The sequence below is a fragment of the Typopeltis vanoorti genome, unplaced genomic scaffold (genome assembly GCF_054136105.1).
Source record: "Typopeltis vanoorti isolate ZY-2024b unplaced genomic scaffold, IOZ_Tvanoo_1.0 HiC_scaffold_690, whole genome shotgun sequence".
Classification (NCBI taxonomy): Eukaryota; Metazoa; Arthropoda; class Arachnida; order Uropygi; family Thelyphonidae; genus Typopeltis; species Typopeltis vanoorti.
Window position 1 is genome coordinate 167438 of NW_028328170.1, and position 25121 is coordinate 192558.

At 34.8% G+C, this 25121-nt stretch overlaps 1 protein-coding gene across 1 annotated transcript in view; it reads left to right on the plus strand.

The window, feature by feature from the left end:
* Positions 1-25121, plus strand: part of LOC150092099 (uncharacterized) — a gene marked incomplete at both ends in the record, with an annotated part of 300006 nt that overhangs the window by 165321 nt on the left and 109564 nt on the right. The window contains one exon of the mRNA XM_090415309.1: positions 16796-17016. Within this exon, the coding sequence (XP_090271435.1) occupies positions 16796-17016 (221 nt within the window). The remainder of the gene's footprint in view (positions 1-16795; positions 17017-25121) is intronic.

A 25121-nucleotide genomic window follows, 5' to 3' on the forward strand; every position in this document is an offset into this window, starting at 1 on the left:
ACCAGGGATGCCAAGATATTCATAAGGAAGTCACAAACTTCAAAGCCGATACAAATTAAAAGCACAGAAGACATAGAAAGGCTTCCACTGTGAAAAAAGCCTCCTAAATAGTTCAAAAAGAAGTCCACAATAAAAACGAATCTGAACCATCAAGACAGATGTAATAACACACGATATATCAGCAATATCACTTTGATCAGACTTTTCGGATCATTCGTTTGATCTCCCAAACATCTGCCTACTCCCAACACAGCAACCAAATCAATAACAAACATATATATATATAACCAGTATCATCCTCAGAAAAGTTAATTACGAAGCTTCGAGGGTGCAGTTGAGTTACATTCTAGTATCTAACATTATTTACTTAACATTCTGTAACGAATACTAGTAGTAAACAGAAAATGTGATAGTAATACTTCAGTTATATATTTAAATTTAAAATTATTTATTTAATTTACATATTTAAATTAAAAAAATTATTATTATGTAAATTGCAACATAAGTAATATTGTTTAACTTGTGAGTTATTAAGTGTAAAGTATTACTGCGATTATTATTAATGGCAATAATATACGCTTTTTACTCTTGTATCAATGAGAAATTCTGCAAATGATAATGATATTACGAGTGATTATAATTTTTACTGAACCATTTTGCAAGAAAAAGTTGCATTGTTGCCTAAATTTTAGTATATTCATGTAATTATTTGAGAGGTAATAAAAAAATTATTGTACACCGTCTTTACATATACTTTACAATAATTTCGAGTGTATGATTATGAGGTTTAGTTGAGTCAGGTGAGCTAATCCCACCTACTTTGAAGCTAGTGTTAACTTTTATGAAGAGAGTGGGATTAGCCTTCACTATTTATATTGTTTAGTACTCTTTATGGATGGAATGTAGACATTGGATGCTTGTGATTTGCTATGTGTATATAAGTGTAAATGCCATATTAACTGTATTGGTATAGCTACCAGAGGTCGTGTTTTAACGTTCTGTAGTTTTCTATGTGTTTTAAATTTCTTGGTAGATTGTTTAGTAGTGTGGATATCAGATGTGATCTCACAAAAGAACCTTATGAGTTGTTGAAGGGTCTAGGGATGAAAAGAGTTGTTGTGGATTGTGTTATGCGATGTGTATCTCTGTTGTTACGATGGATGTTCTTAAAGTAATTCTTCAGTAACATTATGTAGTGCTTCAGATTTTTAATACTCAGGAGTTTGTGTATTGCGATAAACGTTCGGATATTGGCGGTTGTACCTAAGGCCACCAAATCACTGTTGAAATAATTTTCCTATGTATGTATGTATTCTATATATTTTATCCATTTAAGGTGGCAATCTATGTAAATGCTAAGGTATTTTGCGTGTGTTACGTGCATGTCAAATGTAGGTGAATCCATTCCAATAATACGGTAATCAATCCGTATTGTGGGATGAGCTGTTTATTATTATACGTCGGAAAATTAACTTCTCTTTTATGATCATTGTAGTTTTTAAAGTGGTAAGTATTTTGCTTGTATAACAGTTGGAAAATTTTACGCATAAAGCACGTGATTTCGCGTGTTGGTAACCAATTCGTACATCACCTTATTTCTTTCTCCCCTTCAACATGAATTGACTCTTCTTGGCAATCTGCCAATGATGGCTCTCGCTTCTGTGGTCAGACAGTATCTCAAAACTGAGGAAGATATTCCAAAATATATATTATAAGGAGAAAACGGGGATATCATAATTTAATTGCGTTATACTTGCAAGCTATTGTTTGCAAGACTTTGAATTCTTATTTAAAACTAACTAAATAAATAAATATTCCCCCCGTTATCTCGTTAAAATTTTCTCTTTCTGTTCCTTTTATTTTTTAAAATTTTTTTACAATATTTGAAACTTTCAGTCTTATTGTTCAAAGACAACGTCCCTTCTTCCTTTTCAACCCTTCTTCACGATTTTTTTTTTTTTACGTTTTGTAAACTGATAGTATATTATGACTGCGAGTGGGCTCAGGATTTTTTCTTCTATTAAGTTTGCATATCCATCATCCATCCTTCTGTAAGAGACGGGTTAATTTCCCGTAATTAGGGATTTTAGGCAATTAAATGCAACCGACTTGTCATTCCTTTGCTCCTCTCCTCTAAGGATAAATATGTTTATAGATATCGGTATTAATGGGGCCGGTTTGCCTGGTTACGAGATGAAAAACTCGAGTTTCCGGTAGGAAAATCCCTTCTACCCGTCCGTACGAGTGTGTGTGTGTGTGTGTGTGTGTGTGCGCGTGCGATAATAAATATTCCTACATTTTATATTACATTTTTGCAGAGAGTATTTTTATTGGTGTGAATTAGAGCTATAATAATGAACTTAAGTTGTATTTGATGGTCAGTCTCCTACGCTCCTGTAATCATAACGTCTTGTAGAAGTGTAATCAGAGTATCCCATGGACACTATCATTAGAACATCATCATATTATCCTTGTATTTTGGGATCTGAACTACATCATGAAAAATCGGTTAGGTAAGGCCATCCACCTGTAGCTCAGGTGACAAAGCAACATTTTTTTTCATTGATTTAATTTAATTGCTTTTTTACTAAAAAGGCTGCAACCCACGTGGCACATATTTCTCATGTATGGCATGATGGATTGTAAATCGAAATGCCTCCTCTTCAGAAAATTATATAATTTCTTGCTTTTATAGAAATTCCGTTTTTAAATGAAATAAAAAAAGGTTGAACCGCATATTACAATTCAGACAACCACAATATTGATATATATTGCTAGTACAGCGCTTCCTCAAATGTGGGCCGTTAGTTTTGTTGAGGAGGCTGTGAAAAAATGAAGACAAATTTAAAATGTTTTAAGACTAAGTGTGCCATGTCAAATGTGTAGGTAAGATGCTAAAAAGATAATATTTGCATTTGATTTTTGCAATATTCGTGGTTTTATATTTTGTATTGAATATAAATACAATAAATGTTACGATTTTGTTTTTCAATTGGGGAGTGAAATGTATTTTTTTCCAGAGGGGCCTTTACATCCATAAGTTTCGGAAGCACTCATCTAGAAAACGTACAGAACTTAATTCTATACTTTTTTTCATGTTCTTTTCAATATTAGATTTCAAATTGCAAATTTTTTTCACATTTGATTTTTGTCTTTGTTTTCATTAGTTTCACATCCTTCGTTTTCACTTTCTTTCATTTTTAATGCACCGATTAATCTGTGTGGATCTTCCAGTGATCCACACAGATTAATCGTGACGATTAATAGTGACGCATTTTTAGCATAACTTAAGTCACTGATTAAGCTTTCATTTATTTTGATATTCTCTCTCTCTTTATCTCTCTCTCTCTCTTTCTCTCTCTCGTTCGCTCCTCATGACAATTTACTTTGTAATCCTACAGAAAATATAGTGTAATACGGACAGACACGTTATTTGTATTTAGGGATCTTAATCCTGAATCCATTCCTTGATGGGATTGTTGTACATGTATACAGTGGGACCTCGAATTACGAACTTAATTCGTTCCTGACCGCGGATAGTATCTAGAAAAGTATGTATCTCAAAACCCAGTTTTCCATTATATCTTATGGGAAATCAAATAATCCGTTCCCAGGTTTAAAAATTCAAAAATTGAAAAAAAAAATTTTTTTTTACATTTTAATTTACAATTTAATTTACAATTCAATTTCTCTGCATTTTCTTCTCAACTAAATGAAGAAAATGCAGAGAAATTGAGAAGAAGTGAGAAGGAGCATTTTTACACTATAAATATGCATTTTGTATACCATTACATATTAATTTTTATTTATGAAATTCTTGATTTTACATGATTAGTATGAAAATTATCTTCCATTAAATTGTAAAAGAAATCGATGTCTGGTTTTATGGTTCAGGAGTTTTCGATTTGTTGTCGTCAGTTGCTTCTTTTTGTCTCTTAGGCGAGGGAGGCTCAAAAAACCTATAATCTGTCGTTTCCTTAACACCCTTCTAAAGTGATTAATGACATTGCCATTGAAGATATTGGTGGCTCTAGAAACAACATCTTGATTTGGATGCCACTTGTGAACCAATTCTTGCAATTCTCCCCAGAGCTCTAAGATTTTTTTACGTCACTCATTGCAGTTGCTCCCCTTTTGTTGCTGTCTTCTTCTTCGTCTGAAGACATTTGCTTTCTCTCATAATCCCTTTCTTTTTCCCACTCTCTTTTAAACTCCTGTAGCTCTTCAGTGGTCAGCTCAACGTTGTGCTTCTCTACCAGCTGCTCTACGTCTGCTTCATCAATTTCAAAATGCATGGTCAACCCATGGAGACAACTGTATCTGTAATGTAAATTTTGCTTTAAGGTCCTTCCAATGCAGTTCCTCGGACACATTCAGGCCATGGCGTTTTCCAGTCTGATTTTAGAGTTCTCATATAAACATCTTCCTATGCCTGACTAATAAGACGCAAACAATGAAGAGTTGAAGAGAATCTTTCAGAATTCCCGGAGGGTTAATTCTCTGTCGGCGATAACTTCGAAACATCTTTGTAAAAGAGCTTTGGTATTTGAAGTTGGAAATAACATATTGATCCATTGGTTGTAGGAGTGGTGTGGTATTAGGAGTCAAAAATTAATTTTGATGAAATTCAATTCTTTATCCAAATCTTCTTCCAACTGTGGTAGATGTGGTGGGGCATTGTCGATTATAAAAAGAACTTTCTCAGGCAGACCCTTTTCTTGTAAATACTGTTTCACTGTGGGAGCAAAGACCTCTATCATCCACACAGAGAAGAATTGCCTGGTTACCCAGGCTCTGCTGTTACCTCTCCACATAACTCTGAGTTTGTGCCTGTTAACTTTCTGCTTTTTAAAGATTAGGATTTTCAGAGTGGTAAATGAACAGATATTTTATCTTCAGGTCACCACCGGCATTGGCACAAATAAAAAGCAAAGTTAGTCTGTCTTTCATTGGCTTGTGTCTTGGCAATACAATTAATTTTCTCCTTAGTGATGAACGTTCTCTTAGAGATTTTCCACCAGAAAAGCCTAGTTTCATCGCAGTTGGAAACATGTTCTGGTCTGTAACCTTCTGACTCCATCAGTTCTGAAATTCCTTCACGAACCTCTCTGCGGCTTCATTGTCAGCACTAACACCTTCTCCATGTCTAAAAAACAATAGGGATAAAGGTTCTATTCTTGAATTTCTCAAACCATCCTTTGCTAGCTTTAAATTCTTCGCCGATGTCTTTTCTACTGCTAGTGGATGGCAAGTTCTGCAAAAGATCTTTGTAAATAATTTGAACTTGTAAACAGATCATGTTTTGTGATAAACTATCTCACTTCAGTTGCATGTGATTAATCCAGACGAGTAGTAGAGTTTCCATTTCTTCCATAACTTTATTTCTTCGAGATGACACGATAGATACTCCTGTGGCCACATCCAGTTCCTTATAAAAATCTGCTCTCTTGACAATTGTAGCTATGGTGGATTAAAACAAGTCATACTACGTGCATAGATCACTTTGCGCAACCCCTTTCTCATGTTTTTCGACAATCTCTTTCTTAATTTGTATTGTGATTTTCTTCTTCTTTTCTTTCTTAGTTTTTTTTGGCCCCATGTTGAAAATAATACTCTGATCAGTGAAATGACAATGAAATGAAATCAGTGAAATGGTAGATTATTCAGAAAATAAACGTGAAGATACAATAAAGCACGTCACTTTTTTTAAAAGAAATACATACAGTACACATAAATACAAACCTAAAACAATCTTCAAGAAGTGTATTGTTTGTTTACACAAATACCGAAATAAATACACAAAAAAGTAAAGTAAACGTGCAGAGTTCGCCGCATTTCAGATAAATACGATTTAGTAACAACAATCATTACACTAGAGACGGTTCAGCGCGTTCTCACTAACGTGCATCAAAATTTATAAAAAAGTATAATGTAAAATAGGCTTTACTTCATTTGAAAAGAAAAGCATCACGGTTCGTATCTCGAGGTCAAAATGGGATATGAAAAAGTTCGTATGTCGAGCGGTTCGTAAGTCGATATACATATATGTTGATATTATTTACTGACTTAATTCCAAGATAATAGGGAAACAACAATTTTATTATAACTAGTAACTAGTTTCGTCGTTATGCCGACTCCGTCAGGTGTGATAACATAAAAAGCAAAGAAAACACCGTAAAAAACATTGCACCATTGCAACAACAGAGCATTAAGATATGAAGTTATGAAGTTGAATTGGAGTCCGAGCTACAGTTCTATTGTTATGTGTATGCGAGCGTATGACTTCATGAGTTCGCAAATACCGAATAGCAGAGCTATGTGAGACTGGCAGACTGTAACTGAGATTGCTGTTCATGTGGGAAGAGTCAAGGATTATTTCGTTTGATTCCAGGATAAGTCGTTCTAATTCATCGTAACATATATGAATGTTGGATGTTGAATTCCAGTCTATTTGATGTTAACGGCCTTCATTATTGGAGTTAACTGAGAACAAGACGTGACTGGAGAGGGCGCTTGCTCTGGTTCCATTGTATGATATGTCTCTCTAGTGTTCTTCGAGACGTAGAAAGATAGATTTTTCAGTTTGTCCAAAATATGGTTTTTCACATTCGCATATAATTTTTCAGACACCTGGAAACTGAAGATGGTGATGATTTTCTTAGAATTGACCGGAGTTTAGGAAGAGTGAACAAACACGTTTTGATATTGAACTGCTTCAAAATTCTTCCCATATTAGGGAAGAGAAAGAACTGATGTAAGTTAAGAAGATGTAAGCTCTGGGTGTTGGTAGAAGTCTCCAACGATGAAGGTGGTATAGTAGTTTATTAATACTTTTGGAAGACTAGCCATTATTTGTGAAGGTCTTTTAAGATGTTTCAGTTCATTTTTGAGTCCTCGTATGACAATACGGACCTGTCACGATGAACGAGAGTAGATATGATGCCTAATTTTTGTTGGTGGATAGTGGTGAGAGGATGCATGCAGGTATCTATCTCTGTGTGTGGGTTTTCTGAAGATTGAGATTTTTAAAGAATCAGACTTCATGGTAAGTTTGATGTCTAGAAAGGGCAGAGAACCATTTTATTCAAGTTCAGCGCTAAACTTGATATCTAGATGAAAGTTTTTTAAATGATTTAGAAATCATTTGTTTCTCACTAAAATAGAAAAACGTCTTCTCTACCAGCAACCGTAGACGCGAATTTACTTCGCATGGAAGTCATATTTGCGATCAACAACGCAACCCCCCCAGTCATTATTTCTCATGGTGAAAGACTAGCCATTAAACAACTTGAGAAGAACAAACATATTATCATCCTTCCAGCTGATAAAAGAAATGCAACCGTAATCCTTAATAAAACAGATTACCGCAATAAAATCTTACATTTATTACAGTCAGATACATGCTCTCAACTAGAGAGAGACCCCCACAAGAGAGAGATACATAATCGGACAAGCAGTCTTCTAAAAACACCCACGAAACTACTAAGAAATATCTGTTTATCTCTAGGTTCTCTTCATCCGCTCATTCCCCTTTGTACTACCTTCCACAGATAAATAAAGAAAATATTTCCTTAAGGCCAATAGTTGAAAGTATTGGCTATTCTATATAACTTATCAAAATATCTCGCTACCTCCTTGAAAGATTTCGCAGGGAAATCTTCTTACATCAAAACTTCAACTGCTTTTATAGTTTTTAAATGAGTTCTAATCTTATTCTTAAGGATTTGAAAAGTTAGAGTTTTCTATTGGTAGGCTGTGTAAGTCGGATTCACTTATAATTATGTATACTCGAGTGTTTTCATTCTTTCTCATAAATATCTGGGAATTCTGTGTCCACAGGAACTTCTGGTTTTTCTCTGTTTTTGTCTTCCTTACTTGGTATAAAAGATTTTTGAAGTGTGGAGTCCAGTGTTCCGTTATATACTGGGTGATTATAAAATTACATCAAGTGTTCAGAGCCGTCTAGCGAGTAATGTATTGGACGAAACACACCATTCGTAGACGTACACAGTGGAACATGGGGATTCCATTTAACGAAAATGAAATGGACTAAAAGTCGCCAGCAGGGGATATTCTGGCGCTGTTTACCGAGTAAAATGCATTAATTTGCATTATCGCGTTTCTTGTGAGCGATCATGCATTAAAAGGAAAGCCTGAGATTTCTTATCATTCGTAGACGAACTGCTTTGCGATGCCTCTTACCTTACGTGAGCGTGCTTTGTTAGTCAAATTCTATTGTCAGGGGAATAAAAATACCATTGCTTGTCTTCGTGATTTTCGGCGTATGAAAAATTTACGAAAAGGACCGATTAGTATAACAAACTTACGAAAACTGTTTCGGCGATCTGAAACTACTGGAACTCTAGCAGTGCAGGTAGGCAGGGAACGCAAACCAATCAATCACCAACAAGTTGAACAAGTTGCAACTGCTATTGTGGAACAGGAGATGACGAATGTGCTGGTTACCAGCAATGCACAAGCAATATCCTGGCAAACGGATATCGCATACACAACTGTGTGGAAAATCCTACATCAGACGTTGAAGTTTTACCCCTATAAAATCAGTCATGTTCAAGAATTGCGCACTGGTGATGCGACCACACGAATCGACTTATCTTTGAGATTCTTAGCGCACATGGAAGTGGATGATGCATGGCTGTGGCAGATTTTATGGAGTGACGAAGCACACGTTTACTTGAACGGCGATATTAACACACGCAACTGTTGCATTTGGGCTGCAACTAATCCGCACGTGTGTCTGCAGATGCCTATCCACTCGCCCAAAGTCACAGTGTGGTGCGGATGTTCGGCATCTTTTATCATCGGTCCATACTTTTACGAGGAAAATCGCCCAAATGGACCAGTGACCTGTTCCATCAATGCTAACAGGTATGCCAATATGCTACAGAACTTTGTGGTTCCACAACTGCAGCAAAGAGGGTGTCTCGATTCGACCATCTTCATGCAGGGCATCAAGGTGCACCACCACACTTCTGACTTCAGGTACGGCTTGTTTTGCAACAACATTTCTCTGACAGAAGAATCATTAGTCATGCATTTCCCATGGCAATAGTGGTGCCATGGCCACCGAGATCGCCTGATCTCAATCCTTGTGACTTTTGGCTGTGGGGATTTCTTAAAAGCATTGTGTATCAAGGACATGTACCCGAAATTCCAACTTTGAAAGATCGAATAACGTTACACGTGAGATAAATCAATTCCGATATGTTGCGAGCCACTGTGGAAAATGCCGTGCACCGTATGCAGTTCCTGGAACATGAGAATGATAGTCATATTGAACCTCATTTGTAATTAACAATAAACGTCATTAAATTGATGTGTGCTGTCTCTCATTTGCCATTTAGTCATTCATTAGTCACACCTACTAAAATTAATTTGGCAGAGCCAAAATTTCACCTGTTGGCGACTTTTGGTCCTTTTTTTTTCTTTAAATCGAATCCACATGTTCCACTGTGTACGCCTACCGAATAGTGGTGTGTTTCGTCCAATACATTACTCGCTAGAGGGCTCTGAACGCAACGTTATTTTATAATCACCCGGTAGATTGGTGTCGGGAGTTTCTTATCAGTTTGGATCGTTGTTGTCAGCCCTGTTTTCTTGCTTGCTGTAAGAATAGAGTCTCTCAGACCTCTGTTGGTAAAACGAGCGATGATTGGCGGCGGTCTCTCTTTGTTTTTTTTGTGGGCTTCGGTTAATAGAGGTGATATCTGTGGCAGCGATTTGAATTCTAATTTTGCTGCCAATCAGTTGCATTATGTTGCTTAAGTCTTTGCTGCAGTTGTGGAACCACAAAGTTCTGTTGCATACTGGCATACCTGTTGGCATTGATGGAACAGGTCACTGGTCCATAAAAGAATTTGAAGTTCTTTTTTCTTTCTTTTTGTAGCATGTGCTCCATTTGATACGTGAGTGTGTTTGCTTCTTTCCGCAAATCTTGATTTTAGCGCTGGAGTGTTTCTTGCTTTTCAATCGCCACGGTTAATTTCGTTAATTAATAAATAATAATAATAATAATAATAATAATAATAATAATTATAATAATTTTTTTATTGTTCTTTCAAATATTTACATATCTACAATGATCATCTATTCAGTATATTATTTTACAAGGTTCAGCACTTTGTGCTACATATAATGAGATTTAAATAGTAATGATGATAACGGTTTTTTTTATATATAATAATCATAATAATAATTGACAATTATATTGTTCAGATTTCCATAAGTTGTATAATATTACATGTTGTGGTTTACTATTTTTTTTTTCAAGTCTGAAAAGGTGTGATTATACAACACATATGCAATCTAAATATTATGTTTCCTTATTTTCACAAACATACGGTGTAATCTCATGATTTACTTTTAAAAGATTTTTTTTTACATTGCATACATTTTTTACAATTATTATATAAATTACATACATTCGTTTACATATGATACATTACTTACATTTGTTTACATGTGATATTTACATTACGTACATTGGTTTACATATAATACATACATAGTTTTTTTTGTGATACATACATGACATGTACGTATATGTAATGGGTTGCATATGATACATCTTGGATGAGAACTAATTTTTTTACTTTCATCATCGAAGCTTATATGTAAGCTTATCTGAGGATGACACCAGTTGATTATTATATATTGGTTTTTTTTTTTTGCTGTGTTAGGAAGCTACGAAATCTATGATTGAGAAATTCGCGCGCGCGCACTCACACGCACGCACACACACACACACACACACACACACGCACACACACACACACACACACACACACACACACACACACACACACACACACACACACACACACACACACACACACACACACACACACACTTGGAATGTATTGATGCGTCGCTGAACTGGAATCCTGAGCGAATATATTGTGTTTCATTAAGTTTGTATGGTATTTTGGGTGCGTGTTTCTTGTTCGTAGTATGTCCTTAGAGCTCTTTTCAGGCTATTGTAGTTTGTAAGGTTTCTCTATTCAAAAGGTAATTTGTTTATCATGTCTGGGATGTAGAACTTTCGCGTGGGCTTTCCGTAGTGATTTTTGTATTTATATGTGATATAATTAGTAGTCTGAGGTCTTGTTATACGGTATGTATTTCTAACTGTTCTGTAGTTGGCATCGAAATAATGTTTTAGCAAGGCTGCATAGTAACATACTGTAAATGTTTTGCTGTCAGTATTTTGTGTTCTGCCATTGCAATGTTTATAAGGTCGTGATTTTCTCTTTGTTCCCAAAAGATCAGTTTTGTCATTTTGCACTGTAGCGACATTAATCTATTTAATTTGTAGGGTGCACAGAAAGCATACGTTGTTATAGCGTATCTTAGTATATTTTGGCATAGTGCTTTGTATATTAGCGTTTTTAGGCGTATGGGAACTATGTCTTTTAACCTGTAGAGTTTGCCACTTATTGTTCGGAGTTTGTTGTGTAGATGGTTTATGTGGCTATTCCAGTTCATATCTGCATCGAAGTAAATTCCAAGGTATCGTATTGTTTCACCCTGAGTGATTGTAGTGGTTTTGCTGTTCTGTGTGTTGTTTATGTTGGAAAGTGGATGTTGTATGGTTATATATTTGTTATCAACTGGTCGAGTCAATGGATTTCTGAATATCATTAATTTAGTCTTTTCTGAGTTTAGGTGTATGGAGTTTTTCGTGAGCCAGTCTATGATCAGATTTATATCATGTTGCATATTTGTTTGGGCTATGCTTGCGTTATTATGGATGGATATTATTGCTGTATCGTCTGCGTATTGGATATCTTACCTTTGAGTCGTAACTGATTAATATCGTGCGTGTAAATGTTGAATAGAGTTGGGGAGAGTATAGCTCCCTGTGGCACTCCACAGGTTACTGGTAGCTCTCTGCTTCGGTTTGATCCGATGCTTGTGATATGCTTTCTATGTTGGAGGTAGTTTGTAAACCACCTGTGAAGAGGCCCGTCTATTCCAACATGCCTCAGCTTTTCTAACAAGGTTTGATGCGCTAGTGTATCGAATGCTTTAGTTAGATCAATAAAGACTACCATGGCAATTTTGTTTTTGTCTAAGGCGGTATAATTACGTCTGTAAAGTCTTCCGAGAGAGATGTTGTTCCCTTATTTTATTTGTTGTTCCCTTAATAATAATAATAATAATAATAATTTTTTTTTTTTTTTTTATAGTTTATTATCTCTCAAATAATTACATGAATATACTAATATTTAGGCAACAATGCATCTTTTTCTTGCAAAATGGTTCAGTAAGAATTATAATTACTCTTAATATCATTATCATTTGCAGAATTTCTCATTGACACAAGGGTAAAAAGTGTGTATTATTACCATTAATAATAATCATGGTAATCGTGTTTATTATTAATGACTCACAAGTTAAACAATATTACTTGTTGCAGTTCACATAATAATAATTTTTTAAAATTTAAATTGTAAATTAAATATATAATTTTAAACTTAAATATATAACTGAAGTATTACTATCACATTTTCTGTTTACTACTAGAATTCATTACAGAATGTTAAGTGAATAATGTTAGATAAATACTACTACTGGGATGTAACTCAACTGCACCCTCGAAGCTTTGTAATTAGCTTATCTGAGGGTGATACTGGTTATATATACATATATTTGTTATTGATTTGGTTGCTGTGTTGGAAGTAGGCAGATCTTTGGGAGGTCAAATGAATGATCTGAAAGGTCGGATCAAAGTGAAATTGCCGATATATCCTGTGTTATTGCATCTGTCTTGATGGTTCACGTTCTTTTTCTTTATTGTGGGCTTCTTTTTGAACTATTTAGGAGGCTTTTTTCTTCACAGTGGCAGCCTTTCTATGTCTTCTGTGCTTTTAATTTGTATCGGCTTTGAAGTTTGTGACTTCCTTATGAATATCTTGGCATCTCTGGTCCACAAAAATTGGTAATTTTTTTCCATTTTTGCTTTTCATGTTTGGTACAACAGATTCTGGTTGAATGGTGTTAAATATTCGGATAGGAATATTGATGTATTGTCTTGCTGTGCGTTCAAGTCCTTGGCAACTGGTTTTTTCTACCTGCTGGCTTTTATGAGATTGTCTCTTGTGGACTTGCTCTTAAGACGAATTATGACTGGGACAGGTCGTGAGAAGCCTTGGTTTTTGCTCTTCCTAGGAATCCGATTTACGGTCTGAATGTCGTTAAGCTGTAGGGGGATATCAATTACATGGCCTAATTTTAAAATCACGTCTCTGAGGTTTTCTGTAGGTGCAGTTTCAGGAAGACCGTTTATGACAAGATCTTTTTTATGTTGTTGCTGATTTAAACGTTCGTATTGTAGTTTTAGAGAATGAAGTTCTTGACGGAGTTCGGATGTCTCTTTCATCAAATTGTGTTGCCTGTCTTTTAGTGCGTTAATGCTAATTTTAATGTCTTTTACCGTTTGCAACACTTCTATAACTGCTAAATTATTATGTTTTACCAAATCTTCATATTCGCTAGATTTTTTTGTTATTTGTTCGTTCTGCTTCTTAAAGAGTTCTTGCACAAGATCTACTAAAAAAAAAAAAAAAAAAAATATTATTATTATGATTATTATTATTATTATTACTATACCTTTCTAGAGTCAATGACTCATATTTGGTGGCCCTCCATTACACACACAGCTCATGATACTGTGGCTTGAATGCATTCACTGTTTTCACACGCACTAGACTTCCAGGCAACGCATTCTAACCACCCTCACCATACGAAAAAACTAGGTAAGAACTAGTTTTTTCGTATGGTGAGGGTAAGTTCATTTTTAAGAAACAAACTTTTTATCATAAAAACAAAAAATTCTTAGACAAAAATTTATAAAAACAAAAAATTATAATAATAATAATAATAATAATAATAATAATAATAATAATAATAATAATAATAATAATAAAAGACAGTGATGAGTGTAACAAATAGTTGGTTTAAAAGTATATTATAAACCTCAAAACAGCTGTATTTTTCTACGTCGATAAAAAAAATCATTATGTATTGTTATTTAAATTCAACAATATTTGATAACAATGCATTGAGAATTATGTAGAAACTATCATTATATAATAATAAGAAGAATCTGTATGTAAACCGTACAGCGATATGACTTATATATGATACTGTGCCGTATGAATCGTGCAGTTTAATCATTTATATAAAATTTCAGAGGTTTGAAGTGAAAACAGTCTCCTGAACCCAGGGAGTCTCTCTCTCTAACTCTCTCCACTATGCAAAAGAGGAGTAGAGAGAAGTTTGGAAGAAAGCATTCCATGCCCATTATTATGGGGAAAACATGAGAGCAAGCCATCACTCAAAAGAAACAGACTGTTTGCAATCTCTGTCCTCTCCTTTTTTCTAGGTAGTAAGATTGAAATATCCTTCTTCCATACTCGTTTTTTCTCCTCCTTTCCAGTTTACTGATTTTCGAAAATGCAACAAGTTTGCCAATCTTATCAGTTCGATAGATACTAGAATAATTTGCTCCCTGAAAGTTTGAAGAAAATAAATAATTTTCTTTCTCATTTCTTCACACCATTAAACAACTGTAATTAAGGAACTATTCAATTGAAAATCAGGACATAGCATACTTACCAATTCAACAATTTTTTCGTCCTTATTTTTGAATTTTTTGAATTATCTCCCAACTAGTTTTATTCCTTGTAATCTTGATGTTTAGATTTTTCCCGTAAGTAGTAATAATAAGTATTATTTGTAATACTTATTACAAATAATACATTCCCTCGACACGTTTCGCAAGATACCTTAAAAAGCATATTATTTCTTTATTTCTTCAGCAAGTATCGACTTATTCCTGAACCCATTCAGGTAACATTTTATTGAAACACTGTAATCAGAATGGAGACTAAACTATGAGTATTCACAATTTTGTTTTAATCAGATCGTTTACAGAGGCAACAAATATCGAAAGCGTTTTAAATTTAATAAACAATAACAGCTCCTCTTCTAGAAGAAAGAAATTTAATAAAATATATTTTTTTATTAATGTTGCACTTTACAATATATCGATCGCACCATTTTCGTTGGCAAAATTCAGAAATTTGTTTTTTTCGAAATCAGTAATAGCTTGCCAGATCAAAGATTATATCATTAGGATGTATGACATTTTGCCGAGTCATTAAAAAAACAACGAGCATTTATTCCTTCCGGCATTCTGTTAATTCTCAAAAAAAGATGACAAAAATATCAAAAGCCGAATGAAAATTACGCTTAAACTAAGCACAAGTCTTAGGTTAATAAATTGCTGACGCACGATTTCTTTTTCTCTTCTGTATTTAAGACCCATTTTATTACAAAAGTGTTTATTAGAATTACTCTCGAGCTGGTTGGTATTCAATGAAATTTAGCATTCAGATTCTCTGTTAAAATTTAAGTAATTCACTTTTAATTTCAATAATATCCTTTTAATTTACTAATTAAGTGGTATTATTTAATTTACTTTTAATTAAAATTTAATTTATTTTTTATTTGGCTTTGATATATTTAAGTTAAGGACAAAGGTTGAAATTATCTGAAGTACTAACAATAAAACAGATTAAGCATTTTTCATTTCTTTCTTCATTATCCAATTCAAAATATGTATGTATCTGTTATGTATCTTATTAATATTCCTCAAACGAGTTGATAAGTAATTCTTTGTTTGGGGGAAACCATTTGACAGTGTTATTTTTAGGTGCTACAGCTATAGGAGTTACTACTAGATGGGTGTTAATGCCTATTATCAGTACCGTCTGTGCCCGTGAAGTGTGACTAAAGTTACTTGTATAGTTGCAGCTAAACGAGAATCAGTGCTGTTTTTTGGCGGCAAGATATTGAGTATCCAGTACTCTTCCACGCGAAGAGTACTTGACAATCACGCAAGAAAACGAAGATTTTATTTTTGCGGAAAAAAAACAATTCCATTTTCTCGCGTGAAGATCGCGGAGTTTGTTCGCTGAGACGGTGTTGTGCATGAGAGTAGCGTTTTATTCTGCAAAAAAGGTTTTGGATTTTGAGCCTCTGCACTGGCATAAGAAAGGACAGTTATTTACCTATTTTTATTTCCAAGAGCGACGTTCATCTTTTTGGAGGTGATATGGGAAGGGATCCCGGGTGTTCTACTTTGTTTGTAGAGGTAACTTTACCATCGACGAGATGTGAATTGCAGGCTGTAGCCGATGGGAATGTGTAGGTATCCATTACGGATCAAGGTCGAGGAAGAAGCAATGGTGCTAACCTCTACCGTCTGTAGTGGATGAAATAGTGAGACAAAATTGCACTTCTTGTCCATGTTATTCAATAGGTGTTACAGAATCGTATTCAGATTTTGCTGGATGTCTATAGATGTCATGGTTGGGGTGTTTTAAAGCTCTTAGGCGGCTGATAATACGTGTGGAATCAAAAATGTTCCATGAACCACTTCGCTGTATCAAAACACACATACACACGCGATTTAATAAGGGAATAGTTCACTGAAAGTTGAAAAACACTGTACACAACACAGGACTGTACTTTAAGGAAAAACATTAGAAGAGGAAAGCAGAAACGAAGCAACAGCACATCCGACAGTCTAGGCCACAGGTTCTCTTTTGGCAAAATTTCCATAAACATGGGTATTTGGTTTAATATAGCTTGCTATCATGGGTACTTAAATCGTTGAATGTTTCTTTCATATTGTTATGTAAAAGTGAACTAAAGTTGCATGTTGTTATTTATTTATTTCATTTTTTTTTTTTTTCATATTGTGTAGAGTACTTGTTCCTTTTTGGCTCAACAAATTCTGAAAGAGTTGGCTCCTTGTCTGTTAAAAGTGTTAACAAAATAAGGTTATTTAATGTAAGTTTCTCTTACTGGAGAAGAAAAGAAATAACAGTAACAGTAGAAGGCAGATCCATCATGAACATTTCCTTGAACAACACTGAAGAAACATGGAATAAGGAGAATATCAATAGCACATCCTCAACGGAAATAGTAAATATGCTCTATTTAATTTTTATTAATTTAAACAAGAAACATTATACATTAAATAGACTGACAAAACTGATTATATGATTATCCAGATTATCCCTTGATTCTGGATCCCGTAAAGCCAAACTAGATTAAACAGCATTCCGAAATCAGTATTTGCTTGCCTTACAAATACCTACATTGCATGAAAGCAGCCGGATGTAAAGGATGTGAATGCTAGACGTTTCAGTTTTTATATTTTTAATTTATGTCTTTCTTCTTCTTCTCTTCCGTCTAAGACGGGTTGAGTCTTCTCTTGAGCAGGATCTTCCAGTCTTCTCTATTCCTTAATGTTCGAAAAATTCCTTATATTTTCTGCATCCCGAGATATTCTTTATAAATTTCAGCCAGGTAATTTTTGGTCTTCCAGGTCTTCTTTTTTCAGTTGGAAAAGTATTGATTAGGACGTTAGGAAGTCTGTCTGCATCCATGCGTACAGTGTGTCCAAACCATCTCAGTTGTTGTTTTCTAATTTTTTCTATTATTGTCTTTTTATACAATAGTTCTTCTCTGACTGTGATGTTTGTTTTCTTTTCTATCCAACTTGTTCTATTTATTTTTCTTAAGCATTTCATTTCAAATGCCAGCAGTTTTTTCTCCTCTCTTTTTTTAACTGTCCACACTTCTGCTCCATAGATGACTGTTGGTATAATTATTGCTTCACATAATTTGATTTTGGCTTGTTTAGATATCTTGTTTGTTTTTCAGATTTTCTGTAATTTTCCCATAGTGGTCCATTCTATCGCTATTCTGTGTTTGATTGTTTTGAGTTCATCTATTGTTTCTGTTAGTTTTGATCCAACGTATATGAAGTTGTCTACTTGGTCTATTTGTTCTCCGTTTAGGGTTGCTGAGATGGTAGTTCTGTTCCTTCCTATTTTCATCACTTTTGTCTTTTGTATATTTATTGTCATGTGATATGTTTTACAGGTTTCGTTTAGCTTGTTGATCAACTTTTATAGTTCATTTGGGGTTCTTGCAAGAAGGACGAGATCATCTGCATATTTGATATTATTTATGTTTAAACCGTTGACATTGATTCCAGGCTCATTGTCTATTGCTTTCTTTACAACTTATTCTAGATATATGTTGAATAGGCATGTGGATAATGGGCATCCTTGCATTACTCCTTTTTGGATCTCTATGGATTCTGTTGTGAGTGTGTCCGTTTTAATTATTGCATTTGTCTTAGAGTAATATTTTATCAGAAACTGTATTATATATTTATCTGTTGCATTTTCTAGTAGAATTTTGAGAAGGATTTCTCTGTTGATGTTATCGAAAGCTTGTTTAAAGTCCACACAACCACAATATAGTTCTTTATGGTCTTCCCAGCTGAGCTCTGATAGTTGGTGCAATGTGAAAATTTGGTCTATTGTCGAATAGTTTCCTCGGAAACCAGCATGTTCTATGCCTATGATTTCTTCGTAGGTGTTTTTTAATCTATTTTGTATAAGTCTTATGAATATATTATAGGTGTGAGGGAGTAAATTGATTGGTCTGTAATTTCTGCATTCTCTTTTGTCTCCTTTCTTGTATATTGGGATGACCTTTCCAGTTCTCCAGTCATCTGGGATCTCTCCTGTTTGTAGTATTTTATTGAATAGGGTTGTTAAATATTCTATTGATATGCTGCCTCCATATGACCACAGTTCAGTAGGGATAGTATCAATACCTGGTGCTTTATTGCTTTTCATCTGTTTTATTGCGTATCTAACTTCTTCTTGTAAAATTTTTGGGTGATCATTATTTTCTTCTATTGTTTGCATTGTAGTTTTGTTTCCTTGGTGGAAGATAGTCTTAAAATGGTTTGACCAGATTTTTCTTATATATTCAATATTCCCGGTTTCAGTCATCTTGTTGTTTATCATTGTTACTGCTTTTGCTGAGAATTCCTTTGTAATTTCTCTTACAGTATCATGGAAGACGTTTAGGTTGTTTTGTTGGTATGCTTCTTGGCATTTCTTAGCTTTTTCTTCTAACCATTTTTCTTCGGCTTTTTTGCATAGGTTATCAACTTTATTTTTTAATGCTCTGTATTTTTCTCTATTCTCTTCATTGTTTTGTTGGTTTAGAAGTATCTTGGCCTCTCTTTTCTCTTCTATTGTAGCTATAATTTCTTGGGTTATCCAATGTTTGTTTATTTTGGGTTTGGAACCTAGAGTGTCTTTTGCAATTGATAACACTGTTTCTTTTCCTTCTTCCCAGTATTTTCCGCTGTTCTGTAAGATGGAGGATTTTAATTTCAAGCACATCTGTTCTAAAAATCGACTTCTGCTTGAGCTATCTTTTAGTTTTGATAGGTTGATGTTTTCTTCTTTTATGATATTATTTTTCCTGTTGAATTTTATCTTCACTTTGGCAGTTAATATTTCGTGGTCAGCGTCAAAATCAAAACTTCTTAATGTTCGTACATTATTTACTGATCTTTTCCATTGTTTGTTTATGATGATATAGTCTATGCAGTTCTTTATATTACCATCTGGGGATGTCCATGTATATTTATTATTAGGGCGTTGATAGAACAATGTGTCTGTTATCATTAGATCGTTTGCTTTACAGAAGTGGAGTAATTGTTCTCCTCTGTCGTTAAGCTCTCCATATCCAAATTTCCCCATCACATCTTTTTTGTCTGCTGTGAACTGTCCTATTTTAGCATTAAAATCTCCCATCACTATGACGAGTTCTCTATTTTTGGGATTATCTTTTTCCTGTTGTAGTTCTTCATAGAAATTTTCTATTTCTTCCTCTGAATGGTTACTGTCTGGTGCATATATTTGGATTATTTTAATTGTTTGACCTTTTTCTTTTGCTTGAAGTTTGGCTGTTATTATGTCTGAGTGTGTAAGTTTCGTTGCAATTAGTAATGCAACTCCTTCTCTGTGTATGTTATCTTTTCTTCCTGAGAAGTACAGTCTTCCTTCTGGTAAATCCATGAATCCATCTCCGCACCAATGTGTCTCTGATAAACCTAAAACACTCCATTTCAGTCTTTTTAAATTTTCCTGGACTAATTGTAATTTTCCAGGTCGGTATAGTGATCTTATGTTGAGGGTGGCTACATGTTTCACATCCTTGACTGACCACATTGCTGATTTCTCACCTACTCTATGTGGTCTTTGAGTAGGCGCGTCGGTTGTCCCGTACGCAGTAGCACTATCTCGGTTTGTAGACTTTCTCCTGCTCATGAAAGTTACTGGCATAATAATGTAGCCAGCTTGCCATGCCTCTGCTACATCCTTTGGTCCACGGCTCTTTATACTTTATTTAGAGCAACCCATTTGGGTTTCCCCCATCCGCCACCCGGGGGACGCGCCTGGTAGGAGTGTGGTCTCCCCCACTTATTTGAATTTTTCAACCATACTGGACAAGTGAGAAGGTGCCACCTCTTTAAAACAAGCTATGAGCCATGATAATTTAGCCTTCATACAAAACAAGGATACGAAATTTACTATTTTAATTGAGATAACGTTAATATACTATTGTTTCAATAGTATCTTAAATATATTTCAGTTTCATCATGTACTTCCTATCCATATCGAAATAACATCTAAATATCTACATCCATCGAAATAACATGAATACAAAATTTAATAATGTTAATATATTTCATCTACGGTGACTGTTTGAGTGGAACAGAAAGTACCAAGTACACTCCATTTAAGTTTAAGTGTATAATATATGTAGATATACTAAACCGAAAGGATCTTTGTCGCTTATAAAACCGATCACTTCCAAGTACTTTATTCTCAAAAAGATAAAAAACTATAAGTTAACTGTTCTCTCAGTTTGTGGAAGGTATAGTGAACATGATCTGAGTAGAGTTATGCTGTTTAATTGGTTATATATGAGACTGGATATATATGAAATTCAACCTTAATGACCCACTCATTTTTAATATATTTCTTTACTTACGAGGGTGGTATGAAAGGTTCTCTTACTCGACATAGATAGCAATGAAATTATTTTGAAATGCGAAGAGGCTACCTCCCAAACATCCTATGCTTTATATGTTAATAGAAGATTAAAGTGAATGCTTTATTGCGAAAAATATAAGATAAAATGAAGTTCCAAGTTTCTGTAGATATTCATATATTTACATATTTACTAGCCCAATTTTATAACCCATGTGATCTTCTGGTTACTAGAAAAACGTTTTAAAGGCATCCAGGATCATCACTCTACTTGCTTCCTATTTGGGACAAGAAGGCAAGTTTGGATTTCAATACCTCGTTTTAATAGTTATTCTTGGATATATATGAGATTTTAATCGGATCAAATGCTCTCCGAGTCTGCTAAGCCTAGACAGAAGGACTTATTATATAACTTATTATATAGGGGAAAATAGTTGCATAAAGGAGATTCCAAGACTGCTGTTGCAAATTACCGACCGATCAGCATATCAGGAGTCGTTGTCAAGGTCTTGGAGAAAGTAGTCAAGAGAAAAATACAAGAATGGATAGATGAAAATGAGATACTGTATGTGGGACAACGTGGTTTTGTGATGGGTAGATCATGCCTCAGTAACTTACGTTTTATAACACGGTGACGGCTAAACTGGATAAGGGTAATGGGTTTACAGTGATGCTGTTGGACCTTGCTAAGGCCTTTGACAGGATACCACATGGAATTCTAATCAGTAAACTGCAGCATATGGGGATGGATATAGGGTTTTGGTGAGATGGATAGGAGGGTGGTTGATGGAGAGAGATATCAGAGAGTAGTTTATTCAGGAGTAGAGTTCAAAAGAAGGCATGTGACTAGTGGTGTGCCACAGGGTTCTGGTCTTGGACCACTGTTATTTAATTTGTTCATTAACGATGTAGGAAAGGATCTGAGAGGAACTGTTCATTTGTTTGCTGATGACGCAAAGTTGGGTAGAGCAATAGTGAATGCACATGATGTCCAAAATTTGCAGGATGATTTGGATAGATTGGAGGACTGGGCTAAGGAGAATGGATGTCAATTTAATGTTGCAAAATGTAATGTTATGCATTTTGAAAATATTAGCAGCAGTATACCACATTGGTGAAACTGTACTCCACGAGATTGACGAGGCCAGCGATTTGGGAGTGTTAGTGGAGAAGGAGTTGAAGTTTAGGGACCATTGCAAAAGTGGCTAAATCATCTCGTCAAATCACTGGGTTACTGAAGAATACTTTGACAAGCAGAGACAAGCAAGTTATTGTTCCTCTGTATCGAGCCTTGATAAGACCCCATCTTGACTACTGTGCCCAGATCTGGGAACTTGATGAGCTCCACCTCCTCGCCATCAAGAAGACACCCTGGTTCCCAGGGTGTCTTCTTGATGGAGAGGAGGTGAAAAGGATCCAGAGGCGAGTGACCAAGATGATAGCAGGTCTATAGAATGAACCTTATGAAAACAGGTTGAAGATTTGTGGGTTGCAGAAATTGGTTGATAGGAAGAAAAGGAGTGATATGATTGAGACATTCAGAGGTTATTTTTGAGAACAGGACTGGTGGTGGAAGGACTAGGGGCCATCCATGGAATCTGGGCAAGAGTGTGGTTAGCAAGGTTGGTAGAGCTAGGCTTTTTACTTGGAGAGTGGTAAATGAGTGGAATAAGCTGCCAGAGTCTGCTGTGGGTGCCATAACTGTGTATGAATTTAAGGCAAAGTGTGATAGATACTGTGTGAATGCTGAATAGTTGTTCTTGACATGATGTTTAGGGCCTCCAACGATGAGTCTAAGGACTCCTTGGAGTTTCCCGTAATAATAATAATAATAATAATAATAATAATAATAACTTATAAGCCAGACAGACGGATTTATTTTATTCCATTTTGAGTCTAAATAGCATGGATATGATAATAATAAAACCTAAATTTTATCTTAATTCAGCTGTTTTCTGTGCATGCATATAATCACGTTCATGCATTATGTGAATTATTTTCGTTAAGTTAATTTTGTGTTATTTCATCATGTGTTACTTTCTGTGACAGGTCATTTCTCAATGAAATGAACTGTCATTGCTAAGTAACTTGGTGTTTCGGAAATTTAATCACTGCCCCGGTAGGCTCATCACGCAGTATATTATGAGTGGCAATTACGTGTGTTCTATATTATATTATATGAAGATTCGGTTTCAGAGTAGGTTTAACCTACCTTGTATGTTTAAATTTTCTCTGTCTTATATTGAACGTTAGTCTTACCACTTTATTTATGCATCTATTTTTCGTTCTTCATCCTATAATTTTAGATGTCACAATTCTGTGATATTATAAATTAATACCACCTAAACACACTATTAAATATCATTTTGCTTTATGTTATCTCACCCTTTTAAGCAATCCTCCGTGAAGTCATTATATTTACTTCTTTGGCATTCTCCTCATTTTATTTGTGCTGAATGTTAATTTTAAAAATGAAATTTATTAGGAATGGCATAGTTCTTAACTGAAACTAGTTCTGAAAGCTATATTAGAAAGCGAAGACGTGTTTTTAACCAATATTAAAATATATATTTCTAAATCATGTCAGCTTTATGGGATGGGAACATTAATGCAAAGCTTCCTTTTCTAAGTAGAGCACTTTTGAAAATATAAGATACTAAATTCTCTTGCTTAATTAATCAAACATAATTGAGAAAATACATGACAATAAAAATAAAAACACAACAATCGTCTACGGGATTAGTGAACACACACACACACACACACACACACACACACACAAATATATATATATATAAATATATATATATAAAACAGTGAGGCTGTTAATTGTAAGAACGTGCGAAAATGCCTAAGTTAGTACCACTGGTAACAAACCAGAATGGGATCGTCAGTACAACCGCACACCACATGAAAAGCACACATGAGATGATGGAAATCGGACTTAGAATATAACCTCAGGTAGCACGTGATGAACTGTAGTAGGCGTTTGAGAGTGCCAGATATATTACAAATAATAACTGATACTGGGTTTAATAGTTCGTGATAATATAGTTGTCACGAACTATATTATCACGGGATTATCACCAGCACATGAGGCGACTAGTTTCACCTCATGTGCTGGTGGCCTCTTTTGGGTTAGGAAGAATGAAAAATGCAATAATCTGTAAACATGAACCATTGCATAACTAAAACCGAACATATAAGAACTGTTACACACAATTAAAAAAAAAAAAAAAAACAGACATTTGTGGAGCGTGGCAGGTGGCATGTGTCAGTCATTATTTAGTAGGTATGTATGATAGTTGGCAGAAAAGTTAATCTGACGTGTCGAAATATCTAATAATGACTTCCAAATATCACATAAAATCATGCTCTGATTTCTGTTGAGTGTACCTTGTGAGTTGATAACCGTCGCAGACTTTGATGTTGCAGGCACTGAAGTTGTCTTCTATGTAAGACATGGAGCTCTTGCCCATTCAGTGTTACAGTGAGAGTGTGGAAAAGCGGAAAGCTAGACCTGAGCTGCTTTCTGTTTTGTTATTAACGTATCCAATATGCTCCTTTTATTAAAATTCTAGATCTTTAAACTTCTAGATGTAAACAAGGTCAGTCACACGAAGATGGCATATTATAAACACCAGGATGTTTGTTGAAAGGTTGTGGTCCTCAGGTGAACGTAGAGCTCATATAGTTCACAATGGGCTTAAAAGCCACTTTTATGTCATGAAATTTCAGGAGATTGGTTTTGAGAGAAAGTTTGAGAGAAAGAAAAAGATAATAGGTGAAAGTCGAGAATCTTTAGCGAATCAGGAATTTGTTGTAGACCAGCAGTAGAGAATACGAAGAGAAGTACTCTTCGTATAATTTTCATTGAATATTCATTGCTCACCAATATTTAAAGAATGGAATGTAATACTTGTTTTAGTGTTTCTTTATTATTGTAAGAGATCAGTTATCATTTCTCACATTCGTTTTTGGTCAAAAAATCGACATACTCATCACTATTAGATATTATAATTGAATCAGAGAATGTGTCTATAACACACATGAACACATTGCCACCAACTGAAAATAGAACTGAAATGGGATTCCATGGTATACCAGATCGAGTTTTACGAGAAGGTGCTAGAGAATTGGCAAAGGTGTTCACTA